This window comes from Labrus bergylta, chromosome 7 (genome assembly GCF_963930695.1).
Source record: "Labrus bergylta chromosome 7, fLabBer1.1, whole genome shotgun sequence".
Lineage (NCBI taxonomy): Eukaryota > Metazoa > Chordata > Actinopteri > Labriformes > Labridae > Labrus > Labrus bergylta.
In genome coordinates, this window is record NC_089201.1 from 8487475 (window position 1) to 8513461 (window position 25987).

General features: G+C 40.2%; 1 protein-coding gene across 4 annotated transcripts; it reads left to right on the plus strand.

Annotated features, from left to right (window-relative positions):
• Positions 1–59: 59 nt before the first annotated feature.
• cpt1ab (carnitine palmitoyltransferase 1Ab (liver)) lies at positions 60–22945 on the plus strand. 4 transcript variants are annotated; one of them, XM_020641357.3, is made up of 19 exons: positions 60–200; positions 7777–7941; positions 9475–9617; positions 10481–10652; positions 10972–11073; positions 11559–11696; positions 11860–11937; positions 12875–12982; positions 13679–13766; positions 15826–16021; positions 16605–16793; positions 16901–17006; positions 18496–18612; positions 19073–19237; positions 19764–19895; positions 19995–20147; positions 20584–20697; positions 20878–20970; positions 21075–22945. In XM_020641357.3, exons 2-19 carry the CDS (start codon positions 7801–7803, stop codon positions 21156–21158), a joined length of 2319 nt encoding a protein of 772 aa, XP_020497013.1. In that variant the 5' UTR covers positions 60–200; positions 7777–7800; the 3' UTR covers positions 21159–22945. The 4 variants fall into 4 exon arrangements, with proteins under 4 accessions (XP_020497013.1, XP_020497005.1, XP_020497047.1 ...); XM_020641349.3 differs by lacking the exon at positions 60–200 and adding an exon at positions 3602–3761; XM_020641391.3 differs by lacking the exons at positions 60–200; positions 13679–13766 and adding exons at positions 3602–3761; positions 14247–14331.
• The last annotated feature ends 3042 nt before the right edge of the window (positions 22946–25987 follow it).

The window sequence follows — 25987 nt, forward strand, 5'->3', positions numbered from 1 at the left end:
CTTCGCTGAAATCGATGCTGGTCAAACGGAGTCAAACCCCCTCAAAGCCCCGCTCCACATGCCGCGAGCTCGCTGCTGCAGCTGTCTGGCACGCTGCACACCAGTGACAGTACGACGCATGCGCACCAGCGGGAAGGCTTTCACAGACAGAAAGTTTGAGCATGGGTTCCCTGTGTTGCAGCAACTAGCTTAAAAATACGGTAAGCCACCTCACATACCATGTTTCGTTTTCTGTTTGCTTTTTACCTGTTACGTCGCGATAACTTAGTCTAAATGACGGAGTTTCATGTTTCGCAAAGATGTTTGATGCTGCGGGTTTGTTAGCTCATCGCAGGCATCTCTTCAACTTGGCATTATCCACAATATAGTCGAGACTAACTTGTTCTTGCTGAGTACCTTCGCATTATTTGGTTAGTGGGTTAATCAAACGAGATTAAATGGTATCGTTACAGTAACTAGATGAACTTGGATGATAAATGTCCATAATGTGTAAATATGGTATAGACTCAAACACTGTCAGCTTGCGCCCTCTGGTGGTTCAACCCAGGACATACAGGTGATATCGTGCTGCTGCCTCTTGGTTTTATTATTATTTTTCTGCAATAGATCTGGATCTCTTTGGCGTTTATATGATCTCATGTTAATTTATAGCCTTAATAAATACTTTTATTTTCTCGTATCAGGTGCGTTGATTGAGCTCTTTCCTCAATCCACGCACTCCTCATTCCTCAGTCATTATTCTTTTATGTTGCAGAAGTATTTGTTCAGCCTATTAATCCCATACGCATGTTAAATATACTTCTAGATCCTGGAAGGGATTCAATCATAACACAGTCACATGTGTAGAGTAGTGTATCCTGACTTTGTTATGGTAATCATTGCGAGGTAGTGTCACAGCAAAGTGGGAAAAAAAAATCAAAGGTGTGCTCTTCCATGTTATTTTGTAATAGATAAACAAAGGAAACCATTCTGTGATGTTTTAAGTTTAGACTCAAGTTCAACTGACTGCTAAAGATTAAACTTATTTTTTTTGTGCTGACTCACCACACAAAAGTGTCACTGCAATAATTGATTTGTTGGACCAATTGGTTTGATTGATAGGCCTGCTGACAAACACCTACAGCATTGCTTTGTTCTCAATAAATGCAAAAAAGTGGCATGTTTTAATGCGTAGATATCAATGAATTATTGGATATATTTGACAAAATATTTAATTATCTCAATTAAAGTTGTGTTGCTGTTTTATGATGTCACACAAAATAGGAATAAGCACATGCTGTTTCATAAACATGTTGACACCCTGCAATTTAAAGTGAACTCATCACTGTCCTTCCTCTGAACATGGTCTGTACCTGAAAGTTGGCCCGTGATTTGCAACTTTAGAAATACAGTTCCTGCCCTGATTTTGGCCTGATATGCATCTTTAACCATACACCCAGCCTTTATTGACACACTCCATTTAGCTTATCCTGTGATGGTCTTGATGTTGTACATGCAAGCCCTTTCTCACACAAACAACCATAACTACTAAGAAAAACTTCTGCTGTGTTTAGGCGTCTTTCCATACTTGTCATTTTGACTTGTCATGGCAGAAAGCCATCATATATCATATATATATATATGATATTTCCAGTGCTACTCTAATGGATTAAAAAAAACAGGCTTTTTTGATATAATTTTTTTAATTCATTAGCTTAAATTTAATATTCTACATCTTAAAAAAATAAACTTTCCGACCTCTATTAGACTGTATTTTATTGTCCTTTCTTCTTTATTGTCTCCTGCATGAGGTACATCGAGTACTCGGTACATCGTGACTCTTGTCTCTGCATGTCTTACCTGCTGTCCTCATAAAACCCCGTCGTAATCACCGTGGGACCACGAGATGGCGCTGTTCCTTGTGCCTTCTGAGGACCTCTGAAAGGGGGCTGTCCTTGTGTACAAGTCTATGCTCCCATTCATGCAGTGTTGAGCAGTCCCCGCCGACACACAAGCCGTGTCTCATCCTCGTCAAAACAGAAAGCTCGGCTCTCTCAGACTGACAGAAGGGTTAGTGAGTAATAATTTTGCCTTTTTACAATTTGTCTCAGTGTAGTCTGGACTCTCTCTCTGTTTCGGCAGGTCTGGAAGTAGTAGCTTATCCTGTGATGGTCTTGATGTTGTACATGCAAGCCCTTTCTCACACAAACAACCATAACTACCAAGAAAAACTTCTGCTGTGTTTAGGCGTCTTTCCATACTTGTCATTTTGACTTGTCATGGCAGAAAGCCATCCCCTCGCTTAACACATTAATAAAGTTTTAACTTGTCTTATGAACAATGGCTAATTCTTTTTCTGTATTTATAGGTTCATACCCAGTGAAATGCAGCCTTCAGTATTACATACCTCTTCCCTCCTACGACAGGTCAAAACGTCATCTTTGCAGAGGACTATAGGCAGATAAATACTAGAATCTGTAGCTGTCACTGAAAATGTACAACTATAGAGGTTTCTCTTGTTATTTTAGGTTAATTAGTGGGAATGCTGTAAACAGCATTTAGATCGCTGTGGTTTCCACATTTCTTGGATCCCAGACATGAAAATCACATCAATGCATTCGGCCATTTGTCCTCTTGATCGCAAAATCATCACTTAGCCACCAACTCTTAATTTAAGCCCTTGAAATGAGCACCCAATAGGGAGACGTTTTCCCCTTTTTCTCATTGTCTGACTTCATTTAAGCTCTCTTTATGCAGTATCTTCTACTTGTTCTACCACTTCTACGACTCCTTTTACCTCTTCTACTTCTTGTTCTTCTGCTTTTACTACTTTTACTTCTTCTACTTCTGCTTTTACTACTTTTACTTCTACTTCTGCTACTACTCTTCTTCTACTACTACTACTCTTCTACTACTAATCTTCTACTTTTTCTTCATCTACTATTCCTTCAGTTGTTTCTGCTGATTCTTCTTTCAGCAGTGTTTTGCACAACATTTCAGCGGTCAGCATTCCCACGCGTTTTCCGCAGGTAAATGCAAATTGTCTAGTTAGATCTGTTGCTGGAGGTTGAAGTTGGGTATGGCATTGCTGAGAGTTTAGTGAGTACACAACGTATATTTATATTTCATAGGTGTAGGCTGTTCCATTCTCAAAGGTGCACCAAAGAGGTCTGTTGAGCTTGATTTGAGTATTTGTAGGTATTGGCAGAAAAGAGAAAATGAAAGAAAGCAAAGGGATGTTGGAGGAAGTTTTTTTGACAAGTGACATGATATACTTGTTATAACAGAAGTGTGTGGACACTAATAAATATGAATGTTCAAGTTAAATGAGATATATATATATATATATATATATGATATTTCCAATGCTACTCTAATGGATTAAAAAAAACAGGCTTTTTTGATATACTTTTTTTAATTCATTAGCTTAAATTTAATATTCTACATCTTAAAAAAATAAACTTTCCGACCTCTATTAGACTGTACTTTATTGTCCTTTCTTCTTTATTGTCTCCTGCATGAGGTACATCGAGTACTCGGTACATCGTGACTCTTGTCTCTGCATGTCTTACCTGCTGTCCTCATAAAACCCCGTCGTAATCACCGTGGGACCACGAGATGGCGCTGTTCCTTGTGCCTTCTGAGGACCTCTGAAAGGGGGCTGTCCTTGTGTACAAGTCTATGCTCCCATTCATGCAGTGTTGAGCAGTCCCCGCCGACACACAAGCCGTGTCTCATCCTCGTCAAAACAGAAAGCTCGGCTCTCTCAGACTGACAGAAGGGTTAGTGAGTAATAATTTTGCCTTTTTACAATTTGTCTCAGTGTAGTCTGGACTCTCTCTCTGTTTCGGCAGGTCTGGAAGTAGTCGTGCAAATATGGCTGCAGGGGTTTTGAAAAAAAAAAAAGAAAAAGGCTCGACAAGCCAAACAAACCCTGCGGAAACTGTGGATTTGTCTGCGCAGTTTAAGCTTATGCCTGTTCGTTGTATTTCCTTTTCTGCGCAGTGAGAGTTTGTGTGAGGTGTTTACAGGACCTACTGTATATTTCCTTGTTTCGCTTTGTCATAACTTGGTTGTGGGCCTGTGGGAGTAAGAAATTCACAGTACAGTACAGTTTTTATCTTGTAAAAGTCGAAACTGAATTTCGAGGTTGAACGGTATGTTAAAGCCATAATCTTGGTTTTTATTTTATGGTTGTGACATTTTATCCTTAACGGGCCTCTAGTAAATACCTTCCTGCAACATTTACATAATGACTTTACTTTTTTACCTTCTCATGTGAAGCTGTCAAGGTGGGAACCTGGTCAGCCCTCCTGCGTTGTTGGTCATAACAGAAATGTAGGCAAAAGTCCAAGTAAAGGTCATTCATTGTCAACCACCTGAAAGCTCGTTCATAATACATATATACAGCTCAATGGCGCTGTGATAACACAATGTAGCAGCATGATGGTTGTGTACATGTGATTGCAGCAGAAGAACATTTTATAATAATAGATGTGTTTGTAAATGTCACAAGTGAAGGTCAGTAAAAGCTGTTTTGTCATGTCGGACTTTTGGTCACAACATCATAAAAGTAGTTATAAGAAACTAGTTTTACATGTAGGATTTAAGGCGGATTCTTTTTTTATATATATATAATTAACAGAATATGGTTGACTGTCAACGAGATGAGGGTGCACACCAGTGACCCCATTTCACAGACCACGTGGGCAGGACACTTGATATAATACCAGAAAAAAAAAATACAACCTACATATGAAGAATGTCTTGAAGTGTTTGATGTTGACACGTTTTATAATGACAACTGGAAAAGAAAAGGGCTGTATGCAAAGGATGATGTGGCGTTTGTGGTCAGAATCATGAAGCTGATATGCAACGCAAAGTGCATGAAGAGGAGGGGGTAGTTGGCATGATTTATTAACTATGCTGTAAATTGTATATAATGGGCAAACCTGTACTATACTTAATCCAGAACAGACTATATGTTTTTCATTGCTCAGTAGTAACCCGTTGTATGTTTTTACCGGCGTACGAGGATTTGTGAGGACGATGTTGTTAGTTTTAGCCGGTATCTAAGCGGCGCAGCGCTGCGACCTTTCCCCCAGTTTCTGCAGCACAGGGTGGATCATGTGATGTTGGAAAGTAGCATGGGGGAAGGGAGTGACGGCGGAAACACACAAGCTCGTTGGATGCTGCTGTACAAATGACTGAAAATACAGAAAGCGACGTGTCTTGCTTTCAAATTACAACATGTTAACACAATAGAATCCAAGCTGAAAAGAAATATACAATTTAAGAGACGATGTAGGATTTAGAAAGAAAAGCGTTGCTGTAATCTCATAGAACAGCAAGCCGGTGAAAATCCCAATCAGCAAGCATTACAACGGGATGTCAAACGATAATAGAACAGTGAAAACAGCAGTTTCACGAAAAAATGTTGTAATTGGGCAATTGACATATTTTCCAGCCGATTTAATCAATTGTTTTGCATGTATGCTCTGAAGGAGTACAGATTTCCTACAGCAATTGAACGCAACTGGAAACAGCAATTAACATCATTCATGAGAGCAACCCATCCGGGTACTTTGCCCAAACGATGCCAGCCACGCTCCTTTCTGAGTGAAATCATTCCATCTGAATGAATGTCTTTACCGATTTAAAGTCTTAAAAAATGAAAACCGTACTTTAAAACTGCAAGTATGAGCCTAAATCTGATGACCAGTGATGTAAACATTTAAAATATGACATTTCTGAACAGAAATCGGCATCATAACGGTATAAGATGAACCATGTACGTGAGCGTCTGTTCAATCTCTCTCTGTCAAACTGCTCAAACGAGTCATCAGAGGAGTCATCAAGTGACTTTAAACACCTGATGAGTAATTATTAACCGTGTTACCCAAGAGGGATCTTTATTTTTAAATAATATTTATTTGTAATAGTTTCTAACAGTGTTCATAGCTGTAATGGAGTGGTTACAGAAGTTTATTTTAGAGAAAATGGGACATAAGAGTAACATATGTAAAGTCACCTGGATGATATTAAAACCTTTTGTATTCATACATGAGTGTAAATAATGATGAGTGGGGCGAGACGAGGTGGTATATCAAGCTAGAGAACTTTTTATTTTGACATTTATTTTTCAGTAAGAGGATTTTCCCTTTCCTTTATGAATTCTCCTGACATCTTTCCTTAAACTGCGAGCTGTAAACCTGTCTTTAAAAGTGCACTATGCGGTTTCCAGGTACAGCAGAAGTAGAGATGAGGCAGAGCAACATCTGCAGAATACTTGTGGCTGGGTGACACATACCTGGGGCCGCTCAGCCGTCCTGTACAAAGTAAATGTAGGGCGAGAATGTGATCTGTGTGAGCCCAAAGGGAGTGGCGGAGTAAGTTAGAGAGAAAATCTTGTCTTTCCACTAACCCGATTTATTGATCAACCTGATATATCACCCAGCCCTAAAAGACATCTTTAATAATCACCTTAAATATTTTTGCCACGTCTCAAACTTGACATAAGCTCATTCAGATCATCTGAAATAGTCCATTTCAAGTGTATTTTTATATAAATATATCGTATAGATGGGCCAGTATTTGTATTACCCCAACTTCCCTGACCATAATACAATTATCAAATGAAATGTTGATATTGGTTATTATTGGTTATTAGGGTCTGCAGACTCAAATACCTGTAAAGGTAAACATGAACAAACTTGGGCAAAGATATGAGCTTTGGTGCAGATTCCCTGGTGATCCAGGTTGTTTTAGAGCTTTTATTAACTGAGGAGGTTCTGTGTGAAGAAGTCTGTCATTAGGAGGTGTACGGCAATGATAGCTTAGTTTTTAAAGAACAGATAATTGGCACCTCTGCAGACTTAAAACCAGTTAACCCTGTCCTTTCTCTCCACACATCTCTTAACCCCGTTACCTTATCAAATTAAAAAAGAAAAGAACATGACATAGTTTCAATGTTAACCTTTGGAAAAATAAAAGAGCTTCAAGGTTAGAGAAAATTAGTTTGCATTGTGTCAGGGCTCCGTTTAGTAAAGGATAAGATGATGCACAGGCCTAACCAGTTTGGAAACGAGTACACAGTCTCCTCCTCGAGCATTTTATCTGATGGCTTCCTGCAGGAACCGGATTAGTTAAATTAGCAGCAACAAACAAGCAGATGCACAATAGGATGAATTATGAAGGACATCTCTTTAAACTAATCTATTATTATTATCTATTATTTAAACTTTATAAGAAAGATGTCAGTTTGATGCTTGGGTTTGTACCTCAAAGATTGTCTGGTGTTCATTTATTCGAAATGCCTCTCAGTCTACACATAAAATAAGATGTTCCTGACAGTAACAACTCATCCAGCTCAAGTTTGTACATTTAGGACTGTAGCAATTTAGCCTTTAAACTTACTGGTATATACCATACCTCGAAGGAAGTGTGAAGGTTCTTGTCTAACTCTTTGCTGACTGGTGTCAGTGTTCTTTTTTTAAATCCAATAAGAATCATTTTCTACTCAATGGCCATTTCCCCACAAAGACCTTAAACTGATTACATCTTTGAAATTGGATAACCTGCAGTCAGTGAAGTCGAGGAAAGAGGGCTACTTATTTCAATGAACTGTGAAAGGAGCCATTCAATTTGATAGACAGTTGTGATATTGGCCTTATGTCCTCATCCAGCCTTCAGTACATGTACATGTCATTCTCGCAGTCTTTAAAGGATCAGTGTTCACCTCACTTTGTAATGAACTTAGTAGATGAACATACAACACTGCACTTTTCTTACCCACAGTGACCCTGCACAGAAGTAGCCACCATGGCAGAAGCTCACCAGGCGGTGGCCTTTCAGTTCACCGTCACCCCCGATGGCATCGACCTCCAGCTGTGCCATGAGGCGCTACGTCAGATCTACCTCTCTGGCCTTCACTCCTGGAAGAAAAGGTTCATTCGCTTCAAGGTGAGAGCTGTGGGATACATGGTCGAGGGTTTGGGTACAGTATGAAGGGGTGAGCTTTGGCTGAATAACTGTTAATAAACAGATATACATGACGCTCAAAGGCTAACCTATCTCTCAGAAAGACCTTCATGTCTGTTCTTTGTAAACAGACTAAAGGCTGTTTACAAAGGCCAAAGGCTGACACACAAACACAGAGTCACTCATGACACGCTGTCATTTTCACTCATTCCTTCCTTGTCTAGAGCTATATATGTAATGATACCTCACATATGTCAAAAGATCCCCAAATCTCTTGTCAGGGATTTTACCAGCTGTAATCTGATAGAGATGAGTTATCATTTCAGAGGGAAGCTTACTCTGGAAAAACAAAACAATATGTGGGTTAAATCTGTGGAACAGTCTGACTCTAAAACTTAAATAAAGTACAAAGATTATTCTTTCGAGAAAATGACAAAAGTTCATCGAGAAGGGTTTGAAAGCTTGTTTAATATTTTGTTGCTATTTTATTTGGGGTTTAAAGACTTGTGATTGTCTGCGTTCGATGTAGCTGCAGCTACTTTTTAGACTGCTGCTCTCTCTGCTGTCTTCATGACAGAGCATCGCGGCACGCTGAGGCACACCAACATATATTGCTGCACAAATGCACACTCATGAGAACGCCAGCCATCCCCGCACTTGTTTACTTTTAGTGCAACAGAACACAGTTGATCTGTGATCCGTACGGAGCAAGTCAGGAACGCACTTGATCTGGTCAAATAGTCAGTTTGACATTTCTCTGTTTACTCTCTCCGTGTCTGCATCTATCAGCAGTCAATTACTTGTTGATCGTAACATTATCCTGCAGTCTGTAAACTTCTCCACACAGATTAGGTTAAACAGCGCTGCGTTATAAACACTGATAAACTGCAAGCTATATGCACGCTCCACCATTCACTTCCAACACACACTGCAGGAGCAGTCAGGGATTCACACACGTCCAATAATACACAGCATGTTGTGTTTACCTTTGTCGAAGCTAAATTGAGAGAAAAGCTTGTTTTTGTAGATTAAAGCTTTTTTTATTTATCACAGATGGATTTTTGTTTTGAGTTTGTAATGTTTTAATGCAGGGGCGGTTTGGAGGGGGTTAGTGGTGGCCTTGGCACTACTTCCTTTTTAAAAAATAAAGGCGAGAAAATGTATTTTTTTCATAATTTCTCTATTTCCTGATAAAAGGATCCAATCCATGACTTAAATCTGTGATTCGATTCAACGGAACACCTTATTAACTCAATTAAAACTACTGTGACAAATGTGTGTTTGAAACTAAAACACAGTCTATTATGTTAGAGGGTAAAAAATAAGCTTGGGCAGTGAATGTTTGTCAAAAAGTATATTTCAGACCCTGACTGAATATCATAATCCTCTTTTTTCTAACATGTACTATTTCCTTCAGGTTGAATTTTGTGATCATGATGGTTATATAGACTGATAGATTAGACGTTTTATTCTTTGCCTTTTTTTAAATTCTCACTTTGTTGTACTTTTCCACAGAATGGGGTAATGACTGGCGTGTACCCTGGCAGTCCTGGTGGGTTCATGGTGGTGGTGGTCTCCTACATGTCCTACAATAAATACCAACAGCTGGATCCCTCTCTGGGGTTGATTGCCAAGCTCGGCCAACACATGCCTATCAGGTAAGACCACTGAAATGACGGTGCGATTTTCTAGCATGACATGGCAGGTTTTTGTTTTGCTTCTGCTTTTGATTCTACAAGTTGACAGATAAGACAAAAAAAAAATCCTCCATCATTACAGCAACAACAACGAGGAAGCCGTTTTCATGTTTAGATTGAATCGCCTCCATATTTGGTCTTAGTTTGGCACAGGGGTAAAGGGATAAAAAGGAAGTTCTCTAACAAATATAGTTAAGATTGGTTTGGCTCTGAAGTAAGAGTTTGGCTGGAGTAGTATTAACAAAATGATATAAAATGATACAGTGAAAATACTCCACCTTGAAACAGACATGAGGATGTTTCTGATGTTTTATGAGTTCTGCATTAGGTATTTTCGAGAAGTCACGTACAGTAGGCCCTTGGTTCCCCCTGTACCTCTCTCAGTTGCAGAGGTATCACAGAAAATAGAGCAGCTTCTTCTATTTTGTCCTTTGTCATTTTAAAGTCAGATTTAGTTGATGATCTTAATGTTTGCTAAAAATGATGATCATATAAAGTGATATTATGCAAACAGTTCCTTTGAATGCCTCTCTTGTTAGCATTTTTTCCTAAAAGTAATGGAAGTACTAAATGACTGTGTGATTCAGGTTAGCTTGTGTAATATTTTAAACATATTGAAAGTGCAGAAACGCTATGCCACTTGTTCAGTTAAAATGTATCATTGGCTGGACTGTAATAAAGGTTTAGGATGTTACTGTTGTCACTAAAAGAGTTGTTAGTCCGTCATGATTAAATTAGACGTTGGACTCGGCCCAGTCTGACTGCTGCTTAATTAAATGACCTGTCTTTTTTTCTCCCATTCTTGTCTCTGTCTCCATCCACAGCCGATATATATCCACAGACAATCAGAAAATAGTGGGAGGAGTCTTGGTGGGCACAGGCCTGTGGGTCACCATAATCATGATCATGAGGAATGTCCTGAAGAGCCTGCTGTCATGGCATGGCTGGATGCGGGCACGGCATGGCTCTGTGTCCTGGTCCACTCGGATTTGGATGGTGAGACAATGAATGTGGTTCTCTATTCATTTAACTATAGAGCAGATTTCTACCTGAGTGTCAGGGAGCTCTTCTTGTCCACATGGTTAATAAAATGATGGTTGCATTATGCTGATTGTCTAACTGTTCTAGATAAAGGTGCATATGTTAAACAACACAGATACAAAGTCATACACTGGATTAGTATACATTGTTTTGCTTTGCTGTAGCACATATAGAGCCTAATATATTGGCAAAAAGATACAGTTATTGATCGCGGTAACACAAAGAATACTTTTAATCCTCTTTCTCCTCTCTCTTATCTGTTCTGCTTCACCAGTTGTTAGTCAAGGTCTTTTCTGGCAGGAAGCCAATGCTCTACAGTTTCCAGAACTCCCTGCCACGCCTACCTGTTCCCTCAGTCAAAGACACCTGCAGAAGGGTAACTTCCGCTTCTCATTTCATAACCCTAATTGTTCAAAATAGCCCTAGCTTTTGGACTAGAACATATTTCTAGGTTATCAAAAATACCAGAGAAGGCCTGCACTTCAAAATGGTCTTTAAATAACCAATTGTAATGAAAGAAATGTAATACATTTTATTGGCATATTAACTCATTATCTCAGAGCCAGGGGCTTTATTTGTGATGATTGCAAAGTAGACACTTAACTTCTTAGACTTGGTCATGAATAAGCAATGCAAACATTTAGCTTTGTAAATTCTACTTTGTTTAAAATGTCCTCAGGTCACCTCTTGACTGTTTTGCCTCAAGCAGAGCCACTAAAAAAACTTCCTGCCTGCCCGTCATAATCTGCTCTGGGGAAAAAAATTTGAATGGCTAGTTTTTCTGGCCTATCTGCCATCTCCTTGTTCTAAACGAACGTCCCTTTGCTTCACTCTTGTGGTGATGCATGTCTGTTTTTATAGTACCTGGAGTCAGTGCGCCCACTGATGGAAGACGAGAAGTATGAGCGGATGAAGGGCTTGGCTGAAGACTTTGAGAAGAATCTGGGACCCAGACTGCAGTGGTACCTCAAACTCAAGTCCTGGTGGGCCTCCAACTATGTGAGTCCGAAAGCATTCTTCTCTTCCTCTCTTCAGCACACTTTTGTCTCATTTAAGAAACTCTCCTGGACCTTGAATCAGCTTCATACGACTAAGAAATGCAGGGTGGATTATGATCTCAACCTGTGTTCTATATCTCTCCCTCTCTCTGTGTGTTGCACAGGTCAGTGACTGGTGGGAGGAGTATATTTACCTTAGAGGTCGTGGGCCCATCATGGTCAACAGCAACTACTATGCCATGGTAAGATGTTCCAGCTGACCGTCTATTTGCAAAAAAAGAGCTCTGGTTCTTGTTGTTGTTTTTTTTTAAGTTGAGAAATAAGCCTTTAATGAGTCTTGAGTGTGATACCATGTGCACAGTTGGGTTTAAAACGTTTTTTTTAAGGTAAGTAGAAAATGGCTCTGTGTGTAAAACTCCTCTCGGCTACTCTGTTGTAGTCTTTGGAATCTTCGGTTGGCAAAGCTACAAACACTGAACTACAGATTCAGATTAATGATCATGGACCCAGTGAACTCAACATAACTGTCCACCACTGAAGTGTCTGGAAGAGGAACTCTTTCTGGCACTAACCCATAGCCCCCTCTGCAGGTTTCTGCCTGAACGAGTAAGACAGTAGACCTGCCTGTCACTCCAGCCTAGCTAACATGAGTCATGCTACTACACATACAGAACTCTGGATCTGTTTAGTCCGCCTTGTAATCAAAGAAAATATTATCAATGGGAGATTACAGTTCTGGCATGATAGCAACTGTTTCTTTCGTAACTTGCACAAATCTGATCTCTGCCATGGCCTACAAAGCAAAACAACACACGGTGCTATTAGAGTAGTCAGACCTTTTTTATGGGTTCAAGTCAAACGTAAGGGTCAAACCCTGGGTGTTTGACTTGATTTGTCTTTCTTCGACTCTTTCTATGCATGAAAGGTCAAAAATGCATGAAAAGTTAGCCATAACAAGTATAAGTGTACTTGGTATGGGGTCAGTGGAACAACACTTAACATGCTTGAAATAGCAGGCCGTGATAGATACTATGCGCCCAGTCCTTGACCAAAATCACAACAAAGAATCTACGCATGTAAAAGTCACATGTTATGCCGAGTTTTAAAGGACAGTTTCCCCATTGAATCCAATATGAAAGATTCTTATATTTTGCTGTTATTCTTTTTTTTTTTTCACAGGACTTCCTGTACGTGTTCCCCACCTCCATCCAGGCCGCAAGGGCAGGTAATGCCATCCATGCTATCATGCTCTACAGGAGAAAACTGGACAGAGCCCAGATCAAACCAGTGAGTAAAGAGTTCCACCGTCTCCATTACACACCGCAAATGGTTTTATTGAACTTTGGTTTAATCTGCAAATTTAGATATGAACTGACATGTAAGCTCTTATCAATCCTCTGTAAATGTTTCACTTTCTCATAATGATTTATTGAATTATAGTTTTGATCTCGACCACTTTATTATGAAAGCCACTTATCTGACACCACCCTTTCTTGTGAACTCGTTGAGTAAGTTTGTTGTTTACAGTCTCCCCTGTGATTATTTGAATACTTGATATACTCACTCTGTTTAACTCCGACTCTGGAATGAGCAATGTGCTGCGCTTTCTGCTTTTTTTTTTGATGTAATAGTTGTGATTAGCAGCAAAGCAAGATCACAAGCTTCGTGTGAAGGCTTAGTGAATAAAGCTTTAATGAATGCTGATGATTTTACTGACACACCCTGTAGTGTCATTTCTTTCCCGCATCTCCTGCCACTCCTCCTCCTTTATCAACCTGCATGATGCTTTAGTGCAAATTCTTTTTACATTTGCACAATACTGTTATACAGTCTACAACATGTCAAATAAACACACAGTAATCTATTACATTAACTGATTGTTCAACATTTATACAAACTCCAATGCATGAGCGCTCTCTATTACAGACTCACACTCAGTTGTTTCACTGTTTTGTCCCTTCGCTTTGTTGGACGCTGCGTTAGATTTACTTGCTGGCAAACAAGGTTCCACTGTGCTCGGCTCAATGGGAGCGGATGTTTAACACCACCCGCGTCCCTGGTTTGGAGACAGGTAAGAGGAGGGCACATCTCTGCCGTGCCCTCTGACCTTCTACCCTGACCCTTGCTATTGCCATGGCCACTGCTGGAAACCCTGACTAACAGACTCAATGTCAACAGCACAGCCCTGTACAAATCTACTCCTAATTGGATTTCTCTTCAGTGTAATTTCATGTAGGTATTGTCAATGTGAAATTTAAAGTTGAAGTAGTAATTTATTCAAAATAAATATTTCTTAGTACAACTATCAGGGCTTTGTTGGTGGCAATGGAGATGGAAGACCACTGGTTTCTAGACCCCCGCTCATGTCTCCTCCTCTGGCAGCCCTCTGAGGTCCCCTCTGCTCCTTCAGACTGCTTATCAATCCTCATCACTCCCTCTCCTCTTCCTCCATGCTCGTGTCCCTGTAGGAGTGTTTCCTGCTGCTCTCTCGGGATATTAGTGAATTAGTTTGTCATCTCTATGTGTTTGACTCTCCCCTTTTGCTTTTCAGCTCATGCTCCTACACACTATTCCCATGTGCTCAGCCCAATACGAGTGTATGTTCAACAGCAGTCGTGTCCCAGGTGTAGAAACAGGTAGAGTCTATAGCAGTGCCGCCTCCTCCACACTACTCCTACTGTGCTTCTCCTTGGGACATATACGTCCATATGTTTGACATAGAGATAATCTGACCTCCATGTATTAGTAATGCATGTGTGCTGGTCTGTGCACATTCAAGGACTGATTTGCATGTAAGTCAAATGTAGTTAATGTGTTTGAGAAGGCAAAACAGAGAAAGCCATATGATAAGACAAATGTCAGAGAGTTTTAGGCTGGCCCTAACACTAACAGATAACGAAGAAACAGGTTTAGTAAGATGAATACGTTTTATTTTCAAAGACAGTTCAGTATCTGTTCTTTGCTGTTGGACAGATAAGATTAATATCATTTATCTCCTTATTTGTAAAAGCAGTTTAAACTAGATTTTGGTGAGGCATGGGTTTGATATGTGGTGTTCAGTCATAGAAGAACTAACATGAAATGTATCATGCATGATTTAACACTCAATGTTTAATAACTCAGGACAGAGATCTTTTTGTGTGAAGGCATCATGCATTCATGTTTTAGAGGACAGATACTTGAGATCCTGACAGATCGTAAGGTAAAAAGTGAAACTTATAGATATAAAGTACATGTAGAAAATTCCCATGAGTTATCATATTTTTAGTTTGACATTAAGGCACCAGGTGTAGTAAGTGTTGTTAGTTGTATTTGCAGGCGAGTATGGGGCTTATTGATATGGGTGATGTGAAAATGGAGTGTCAGCTTCTTCATGTAATTAAACTGTTAATTAGAAAGTAGTATTCAGTGTAATAATAGTAATATAGAGGTTTGTTGGAGGTTTCTTTACATTCAGAGGAAATGCAGTACGCTAAGTTTGACCTGGATGTGACTGTGTTGTTTTAAGGGTTGTTGCTAGTGTAAGTAGCCTCTCCTTTGTCTTGTCTGTTACAAGGACAATGTTTGTTTGAACACTAAACATCACCAAAACAACATCAACATATTGTATCAAAGAAAACGGTGTGTTCTTGAGTAGTTTTCTTTTGTCCTTGGATGCACACAGTGTTCAAACAAACTTTGCCTCGATCCATTTTATTCAGAACCACTCCCCTGTTCCCAAATTACTTTCCTATTCATCTCACTTCCCTGCACCCCCCATTTCAAGCTGCATTATCTTATGAACTGGTTTGTCCCTTCCATCATATAGTGCCACTTTGAAGTCAGCTGTTTGTTGCCCTTCAAATAATTACGTTTATAAGAAAGGATGTAGACAAAGATTAAAGATCCACACTGAAACGTTGTGGATATCACATCATTTTGCCACTGGGACCAATAACCTATAACTAATACTTCTATTGTTCCCAGAGATGAAATGCTGTGACATCCACACTTCAATTTTAAGGTGCAAAGAGAAAAATGGACAAAAATCTAAATGCACCGCCCCTGGTACCTCTCAAAACAATCGTCTTTCACTCTCTGTTTTTATTCTTTTTTCCTCTTTATCTCTACCATTGGTCCGTTTCTCCCAGACACACTCCAGCACATGAACGAGAGCAAACACATCGCTGTGTACCATAAGGGGCGATACTTCAAGGTGTGGATGTTTTATGACGGGCGGCTGCTGTTGCCCCGAGAGATAGAGCAGCAGATGGAGAGGATTTTGGCCGACCAATCGGAGCCCTTGCCAGGAGAGGAGAAACTAGCCGCTCTGACTGCAGGGGAAAGGTGGGTGACATTACAAAAGGAGCCGCAATATTGATTAGTTCACACTACTTTCAGAATGTTTTGTTACCGCATAGGAAGTAAAGATTTCTTTAGGTAGATTAGCTTTTTTTGAAAGATGTGTTTTAAGGGTCATGTTGTGAGTTTAATTATATATTATACAGTTTGTCAGATTTGTTTGTTTTCTGAAAACAAGTGCTTCATGGGTTAAACTGGGAGGGTTAGAACTAAAACCAAAATATGAGCATATTTGAATGATTGGAGGATCCGCCATATCATTTTTATTTTAAAGTGGACAAACAAAGTAACTCTAACATATCTGCTACAAATCATCTGAAATCAATCATGCTTTAAACTTAAAACCAAAAAACGTCAATGAGAACAGCCCTGATGACAGGTTGGTCAGGCTCTATAGCTGAGTAAGAGGATGTGGGTGTTGTGAAAAAAGAGAAGGGTGTGTCTCTCATTAAAAGATAGCAGAGGGGCCCAAACCCTGGTCATGCTGAGGAGAAACTTGTATTCTCTGTTCATTAATAGGCTTCTGTCTTGAGAATTATTGACTCTGACTTTATTTGACATTCTGCAGGACCCCATGGGCAAACGCTCGTGAGACATACTTTGTCCGCGGCAAGAACAAGCAGTCTCTGGACGTCATCGAGAAGGCAGCTTTCTGTGTGACCCTAGATGACACCGAGCAGCGCTTTGAGGAGGCCAACCCAGTCAAGTCTCTGGACAGTTACGCCAAGTCTCTGCTCCACGGAAAGTGCCACGACAGGTGGGCAAGACAAACTCACTATAAAGTTAACTTCTGCTATTTAAGAGTCGGTGACACAGCATCATCTATTAAGTCACTGAAAGCATTTCTTCTTTGTTTTCCTTCAGGTGGTTCGATAAATCTTTTAACCTGATAGTATTTAAGAATGGTACCATGGGATTGAACGCTGAGCACTCCTGGGCTGATGCTCCCATCATTGGCCATCTGTGGGAGGTATGTCACTGTAGTTTTAATCAAATTATATTTAATAATTGCATTAAACCGTTTAAACGGTATAAACCAGGGGTCAGCAACTGGCGGACCCCGGGCCAAAGCTGGCCCGCCAGATATCATATCTGGCCAGCAAGATTATTTGAATTGTGACTTTAATTTATTTCATTATTTCCTTAACAATAATGCCATGACAATCATTGACATACCCAAACATTCACACCATGGAACAGTGTGTGAGCAGTGCTGCAGAGGACAGCACCTGGTGCTGAAACAAAGCATTGTCACGGCAACAACAGTTGTCACTGGAATCACCTCCTCTTAAGCCTTTTGCATACAACAAAAAGCGCAAGTAATCCTGTACAGTAGCTATCCTGTACAGTAGCTATGATTTGGCTACAGAATACATATTGACAGGCTTTGTACTTGCATTGAATAAACTGGCATTTATTCATAAAATTGCTGCACACATTAGAGAGAGAGAGAGCTGATCAATGCAGGGATATAGACCTCACTGAGCTTGCAGATTTGCTTACTGTGTCCACGGATAACCAATTCCAATCGGTGCTCACAGTTTAGGAAAACCAAGATATTAGAATCACATCGCCATCTGAGGGAGAGGGAGAAAGGTCTGCTGTTTGTACATCCCTCCTGTTAATGCACCGATTGAGGTACAACAGTGATGTCAAAACTTGAGCTTCTCATGTCGGTGCATTTAAAAGAAGCAGTGAGTCATTCTCAAAATAGAACTGATACACATGTAGGCTATTTTTTACAATATAAAAAGGGAAAATATTTTGTAACTCAAATACACCAGTAATGAACCTATTTTTATCCCAGCCATGTGTTGATGAACAAGGACACACAATTGTATTATTTCATGCAGCCCAAAAACCCTTTCTGTTTGTGACTGTAACAGTCTGGCCCGCCATTTAGTTTCTTAGAAAATTGGCCCCAGTCCAAACTTAGTTGCTGACCCCTGGTCTAAACCAATAAATTGGTTTATTTTGTATGTCTGATTGGCAGGGTGCCTGTCCTTTCAAGCATTTGTGACTAAAATGTGAAGTCAGTCTTTACCCTTGATCGTTCCACAGCAGCGCGGTAAAAAAGTTCCACAGTCATTTCACCTTTGTACTTATATCTTGAATCTCTAATGGCGCAATATGGGTGTTCCGGTGTGTGAAGTCACATTGCATTACAGTGTTGTATAGCATGAGAGATATGACGTATGAACACACACACACACACACAGCACTGTCCTTCCTTTCCAGCTCCGACGTTACAAATTGCCACTGTCTTTACACCTCCCATTCCATCTCTGTTACTGCCTCCTCTGTGGTGGATCAGGGGCGTGACGTGACGACTTAGACTTGCGGTACACATTGCATGCAAGATGTTCAAAAGGGGCGCTAGCTTCATGGCTGTAAGCGCCACATGTTTAACCCTACATTAAACTGAGATAGTCATGTCAATCCTCGACTCTGCTTTGCAGCATGTACTGTCCATGGACCCTGTTAGGCTGGGATACACTGAGGAAGGTCACTGCTGTGGGGAGCCCCACCCCAACCTGCCAGGTCCTCAGAAGCTGCAGTGGGATATTCCTGCTGAGGTAAGACTGTAGTTCTGCAGCAAGTTTTCTAACCAGTGGAGACATAAGTGGTTAAAGCTGTTTAAAGTGGAGTCACTTGAAGAATGAGAGAGAGCCATCACAATCAGGAGGGAGAGGTCATACTAATTTCATACTGGGCTAACTGCACACATTTTCAGGCATTCTCTTATCTGCTGCAATTTCTGTACCACTGTTGGATGATACCCAGGATTTAATATTTGTAGGAATTGGCTTCCCTCTGCTGGTAGCTGGAAGTATGTGCACCAATTTTAAAATAAATAAAGTAACAAAAACTTAGGATATTGAATATTTGTGATGCAAGTCTCAGGAGTGCTACTTCCACTGATATACTGTATATTTGATAAATTTGAGCTCTATTATTAAATATACTGATTCATATATTTCAAGTCAGCAATGCTGCTTCTGCTCAGTGTAAAATATGACCCTGTCTCTCCTTTAGTGCCAGGATGCCATCGAGAGATCTCTGACAGTCGCCAGGACTCTGGCTGATGATGTGGACTCTCACATTTTCCCCTTCAATGACTTTGGGAAGGGTCTGATTAAGAAGTGCCGCACCAGTCCCGATGCCTTCATCCAGATCGCCCTCCAGCTGGCCCATTACAGGGTAACTAAGTACATGTCACTAGTTTCTGTCACACTCTATTTCTTAACGACACCAATTTTTATATTTTTCTTCAGTGATCCTTGCCTTGTTTGCCTTAAATTACATATCACTAATACAATACAGCTACACCCCTCCAACTCCAGCAGAGGGCACTCACAGCTTGCAAACATACCTGTCTCCTAAGACTTTCAGTGAATCATTTATTGAAAACATTTGTCTAGCGTGGTTAAAAGATGTATTTTCTCAATTTTGTAGTTAATTTCATAAAAACATTAGACAGCACTAGCACAAGTAATCAAACGTCTGTATGAAAGTTACATCTGCTTGTTAGCTTCAAGCTTTGAAGAAATCTTTTATGTAGCTGCCTTGAAAAAGTTATATAGGCATCATATTTCATGGTGTTTTGTCATTATCAATGTGTCGAAAAATGGGTTGACACATATCATGGTTAGTTAACAAATCTTAAATGAATTGAAAATAGTTTTCTGTTGTATTTTGTTTGATGACCCGTACCGTCTCTCCACAGGACAAAGGGAAGTTCTGCCTGACATACGAAGCCTCCATGACACGCTTGTTCCGCGAGGGCCGAACAGAAACGGTGCGCTCCTGCACCATGGAGACTTGTGCCTTTGTTCGCGCCATGATCAGAGAGGGGACAGTAAGGCACACAGAATCGATTACTCTTAGTCACAGATTGTAAATCCACAGTGTGGATCATGCTCGTCAGTCGTTTATCATGTGTTTCTTGTCTCGTCAGAGAGAAGAGTGTCTGAAGTTGCTCAAACAGGCAGCTGATAAGCACCAGAACATGTACCGTCTGGCAATGACAGGAGAGGGCATCGATCGCCACCTTTTCTGCCTCTATGTGGTGTCCAAATACCTGGGAGAAGACTCCGCTTTCCTCAAGGAGGTACGAGGTGTTGTTGCAAGTTGTTGGGGGCTTCTGCTCTGAAAGCTGGCAGATATCCCCCCAAACAATGTGATACTTTTCCTCTAAATTAGTTTTTTGCGCATGCACTATTGTTTGTACTTTTTGCTGGACTACATTTGAGGACTTGTACTTACTGTATAATAGTGAACACATAGATAAATGACCTGTATGTGTAAATGTCAAATCAAGTAGGTTGGGCATGTAATGCACATATTAAGCAGCCATGGATGGATTATTGAAATCCCAGCTCATCACTGTGTCACAACTCATCTCCTCACCTCTTCCATCAATAACTTTCTACTGAATATAAAAGAAATGCAAATAAACCTACATCAAACTCAAATGTTGAACTTCTACTGAGTCAGTTTGCATCGACCAGTGACTTAATTGTACTTGGTGTTGTCTTTATCTTTAGGTCCTGTCTGAGCCGTGGAGGCTGTCCACCAGTCAGACCCCTCTGCAGCAGCTTGAGCTTTTTGATCTGGTCAAACATCCTGAGTATGTGTCCTCTGGAGGTGGATTTGGTCCTGTAAGTTATTCATCACCTTTGGTTATGTTGCATCACTGCAGTTCACAAAACATCTACATCATGTATTAGGAAATAGAACATCTACATGCAATCTTCAGAAACCCCCACTTTCAGTTTGAAAATATTTTGACTCATACAGACGTTCATCTCAGCCTAATCTACCTTCTTTGTGTCCTTTAGGTTGCTGATGATGGTTACGGTGTCTCCTACATCATTGTTGGAGAGAACCTCATCAACTTCCACATCTCCAGCAAACATTCAAGCCCAGAAACCGTAAGTTCTCTCGTTTTTATTTTTTACAGTTGAGATTTTTCAAAGGCATTACTTTATGAAAGGACATGTAAAAAGTCTTCTTTCTCCATCCCGTTTTATATCAGGACTCCCATCGTTTTGGCGGCAACATCAGACAGGCCATGCTGGACATGCTGGACCTCTTCCAGCTCGACAAGAAAACCAACTAAGTGTCTAATAAATGCTACAAGTTGTTTTTAGAAAAACATGTATTCTTCCTGAAGTTTGTACAGAATCAAATGTTGGATTTGGAATTATTTTCTAAGTTAATTGACGTTCCTGACGGAGAATTGAGAGGTTTCACAGGAACCGTTTCTGTCCATATGTGTGAGAGGAGTTTGTATGTATTGGATGCATCGGCAAAGGTGAGATTCAGGTGGTGTTTCGGTACAGGTAGTGCACAGATCAAAGTTTTTATTTCCAAGACTGTACGCACCAGTGCCTTAGTGACCACTAATGTAAAAAGGGCAGAAAGGGAGGAATAAAAGTAGAGCTGCTGTAGTCTGAGATCAAGTCTGTGTTACCACAGAGAATGACATTTCAGCTGAAGGATTGTAAAGTAGCGTCATCTTATATTTGAATCACATTTTTAGTTGAGAGATGGTGCAATATTTGTACTTATTATTGAACACTTAGTTTTGTCCCAATGTTGAAAATCATTTGAATATTTAGTTTGAATTTTCACTGGTGTTCTCAACGGCAGCACCTGAGTCATGTGTAACTGGCCAAAAGGAGCAGATGTAATGTTAAGTATCATAAACAAGGTTTAGTTGAAGTGGTCTGAGATGCACATCTGAACAGTATCCAGTAATCCTTTACCTACAGTTGTCAGCAGAAGTAAACAGTGTACCTTTAATAAACAGAATCTTTGTCTGTCTGGATTCCAGCACAGATGACAGGGAGCTGTTGTTACCATCTAATCAATAGACATTCATTTGTTCTTTTTCCTAAAGTTTGCAGCCATGTTCGTTTTTTTTTTTAGCTGCAATGATTTCATGAGGTGGTGACAGGTGGTGCAGATTATGTTTGTGTGTGTGTGTGTATGTTTGTTGTTTTCATACTCAGGTTTCACTCACTTGGCCTAGTATTCTGGGAGTTCTGGCTTCAGCATTTCAAGGTTTTATGCTCATGATGTAGTAAAATATGACCACAACCAACCAGGTAGCAGGATGTATAACAATAAGTTCGCTGCGGAAGTGAGGGATCGGTAAGGTATGGTGTGTGTCTGGGGGGGGAATCTCACTTGTACAGAGTGTTTGACTGAATGTGCAAGACCGGCGGTGATTTTTTTTGTTCAGCTTCTTGTGATAGAAAAAGGAGAGTTGACTGTATTTTAACTCTGTCTTACACTCCATAGCTGGCTCTTCAGTTCAAGCTAATCAATACCTAACAATCTTGGTAGTCTTTTGTCAAGTCAACATGGATGAACACTTTAATGAGCTAATTGTAAATCTGTCAGTATAATGGTGTTGCAGCTGTAAAGATGAGAAGCATAATTGCCTAATAGCTTGTAATGTCTCTCCAGTACAGTAGGATATCATTGTTTCTCTTGGGGATTATGCTTAGGATGTGCAGATATAGAGGGGCTTTCATGTATAGGACTGCATTTCTGTTATGTGTATGGGGTCAGGTCATCATATTATTTATTTTTCTCAGCCTTGTTTTAACAGCAACACAGAGTACTAAGCACTAAGTTAAAGTTTTTGCTGACTGAAGAAGAGAAACATGCAAAATGCTTTCTCTTATTTTCAACATGACAGTTCTATTTATCACAGACCTTGCCAGTATGTTGTAGTTGTATGACTTTTTATCTCGGTAGACCTCATGTTTACGATGCTGCATGGTTTTCGATGATTAAGCTGTATATGTTTGCCTTTAATTTAAAGATGTGTAAAAAGACAAACAGCTGATATACCAAAACATGTTTTAACAATAAAGTGAATGTCTGACAGCTGTATCCCTTCTTAGTGTGTCTGCTCTTTTCTAAAATTCTTCTATTCAAAAATAAACACTTGATGTGGACAAGAATAAATATATATACAGAAAGCTAATAGTTTGAAACCTTCTCAGGTTTCTGCCCCTTAAGGTATACTGGTTTCAGAACATCTCTGGACATTTAGAAGATAAAATCCCGATTGGGATTTTAAAATGTTCTTCAGACTTTCATGTTGAACAATGGTTTACATACTGTGCAAATGTCAACATGGTCGCCAAGGCAGTACTAACATGCTGATAATTAGCAGGGTTTTTTTTTTACTTTTATTTACAATCTTTCAGTGTGGAGTTTGCATGTTTTCCCTGTCCATGGGTGGATTCCCTCTGGGTAATCTGGCTACCTCCCACAGTCCAAAGACATCCTTGTCAGTTGTCAGTTAATGGAAGACTGGGGCTACCAGTAGGCCTACCCCCGCCTTCGCACAATGGCTCCAGCCCCCCCGCCCCCATCATCATGATGACATGATGATGGGGCTAGATTAAAAGTTATTACTAAAGGCATTATAATCTACCCTGGTGGGACTAGAGTATGTATTTAATTCCACTTTACCCTGTAGTTGTCCAGACATTAAGCAAAATTTGTTTTTTAACCAAATGGTGGCACTTGGGCAAAAGGCAGCAGAACAGCAGAGTTCTATGGAGTCATACTCCAGGCATGAGTGATTTGTATACCAAATTTACTGCCATCGAACAAATAGTTGTTGGGATATGAGATTTCAGTTACATCGCAAGCATTGGCTAACAGTTGCTACTTACTTGCCTTGATGACCCATCTTCTTCAACCGTGAGCTCGGTAAATCAAAAAAGGTCATGTACTTCACACCATCATAATAGTTTAACGCCTGCTTATTTTGGATATGAATCCATCAGCTGCATCATAAGGTTATCTTGAGGTCATAGCTTTACCTGTTTTTCTTAGGTATAACATTTTGATACCTCTTGAAACTGGTGTAGTGTGAAAATGGGATCTTTCCTTCCTTAGCTAAGTGTTCACTCTATCGAAGGGAAGTTGTAGCTTGCCATGTGGGCAGGTGGTTGGGCTCAATTGGCAGCAACCCAGAACAGATCCGCTTCTGAGGGTGTCAGAAAGTCTCCCCCCCCCACTGGTGCTGCTTGGAGGGATATTCAGCTAATAACTTAAATTAAACAGGAAGACACTTAAAGGCATGGCTGAGGTGACAAATATCCAAGGAGGGCCCTCTAGCTCTCTCTCTCTCTCTCCCTCTCACACAAACACACCTCCACAACGGTACGCCCGCCCTGATGTCACCCTGCCCTCGGCTTCCGATAGCAGGCTAACATTTCAATGCTGCCTTGCCGAGGTCTGCTTACTCACCATCCACTCTTGGAACCTGCAGTTTGGTCAATTCAGAAAAAAGGATCTCCATCAAAGCCAGCCCTTTATATATATATATATTTGTTTTTTTGTTTTTTTTCAAATTATCAGGTGTGTCCTTAGGTTCTGTGCGTTAAGAACATTTTGATAAGTTTTCACACAAAGACACAAAATAGTATCGTCTCCATCCAAAACAAAAAAAAGTCAAACTACAACAAATTCATACAGCAATTTTTAACAGACCTTACCAGACTGGCTTCAGGACAACAAGCCTTTAAAATGTACTCCTAATTGGCAAGCTGGAAAACCCATTCACTCAAGAGCAGACACTGAAACCTAAAACCTTGACTTGCACTTTCTAAAAGTAGACTTTGGGATAGATCAGCGGCCTCCGCTTGTCACCAGTTTAATTCATGTGCCACTTGCTCCACAACAATCTCAAAGAAAAGACAGGAGTCAATGTCGCCTCTCCTCTTTTTTTATAAGGTTATCATTCACACAGGAGTAAGGATGCCTCCCATTTTGTCTAGTGGTAATCATAGGGAGATGTTAACAGTGGAGCAAACATTGTTTTCATTACAGCTACTGTATGCAGATCATTGGTGTCATTCTTGATTCAGGTTTTGGCAGGACAATTTGTTTTTCCTGCATTGCTGGGCTGCTTACGTAAGGCCCCGTTATGCCCCAAACTAATTGGATTAAATGTTGATTTAGCGATTGGGAAAAAACAATTGGACTGCTGTGTCCTGAAGCTAAATGTTAGTTTGAGGAAGGGTGTCTTGACTGCAGGAGTTGATTGTGCCATTATTTCAATTTTAAGTGGACCTCACAGAGAGCATTCACCATACACATTCAATTGATTAATAGAAAACATATAACAAACTTATTATTGTTCACTGATCAAGGAGGAAGTTTATTTATGTTAATTTCTGGAAATAACAGTATTCATTAAACTATATGAACTACTTTATATGTCAACTACATTTACAAAACAAAAAAAAATCATTTGTTATGTTAAAGGTCATTTCGGATTTGTTCACAAATTTGATCTCTAACCTTTGCTGTCCTCTAAGGCAGAGCCATATCAGGTCTTTATCACTTACTTCTTTACTTACTTAAGTATGTAGCCATACTACTGTAGTGTTCCTTGTTAATGTTTAATGCTGCAGTGAACCTTGGGTTTTTAAATCTGAATCTAAATGATTAAGGCAAGGGTGTAAAGGGAGAGGCCGAGCTCTGAGCATGGGGGGACAGTGCATGTCTGTGGCCAGCTGCACCTGTCTAAGTGCGCTAAAGGAGCAGGGTCCTGGGGCCCCAAGGTGGAACTCAGCCAAGGGGCAGCAGGAGAGGAAGGTAAAGTAGAGGAGCGGAGGTTGAGCCGAATGTGATTCCCCTGAGAAACTCTCCCTGCACGTGCTCATCGGAGCTATAAATAACTTTTATTAGGTTTAAGTGGAATTAGTGGAGACGTTGGTGGTCAGCATGCTTATATGAAGACATAGACCCTATGACATGAGAAGAAGGAGATATGTTAATAAAAAGAGCCTTGCACACGCATACACACATGAACTCACATAGCTTGCACATGTGTAAGAAAACTGATTTAAGTGATTTACACTTATAAATTTTTCATATTCCTCTGTTTCTATTAAGGGTCATTAGAGATTA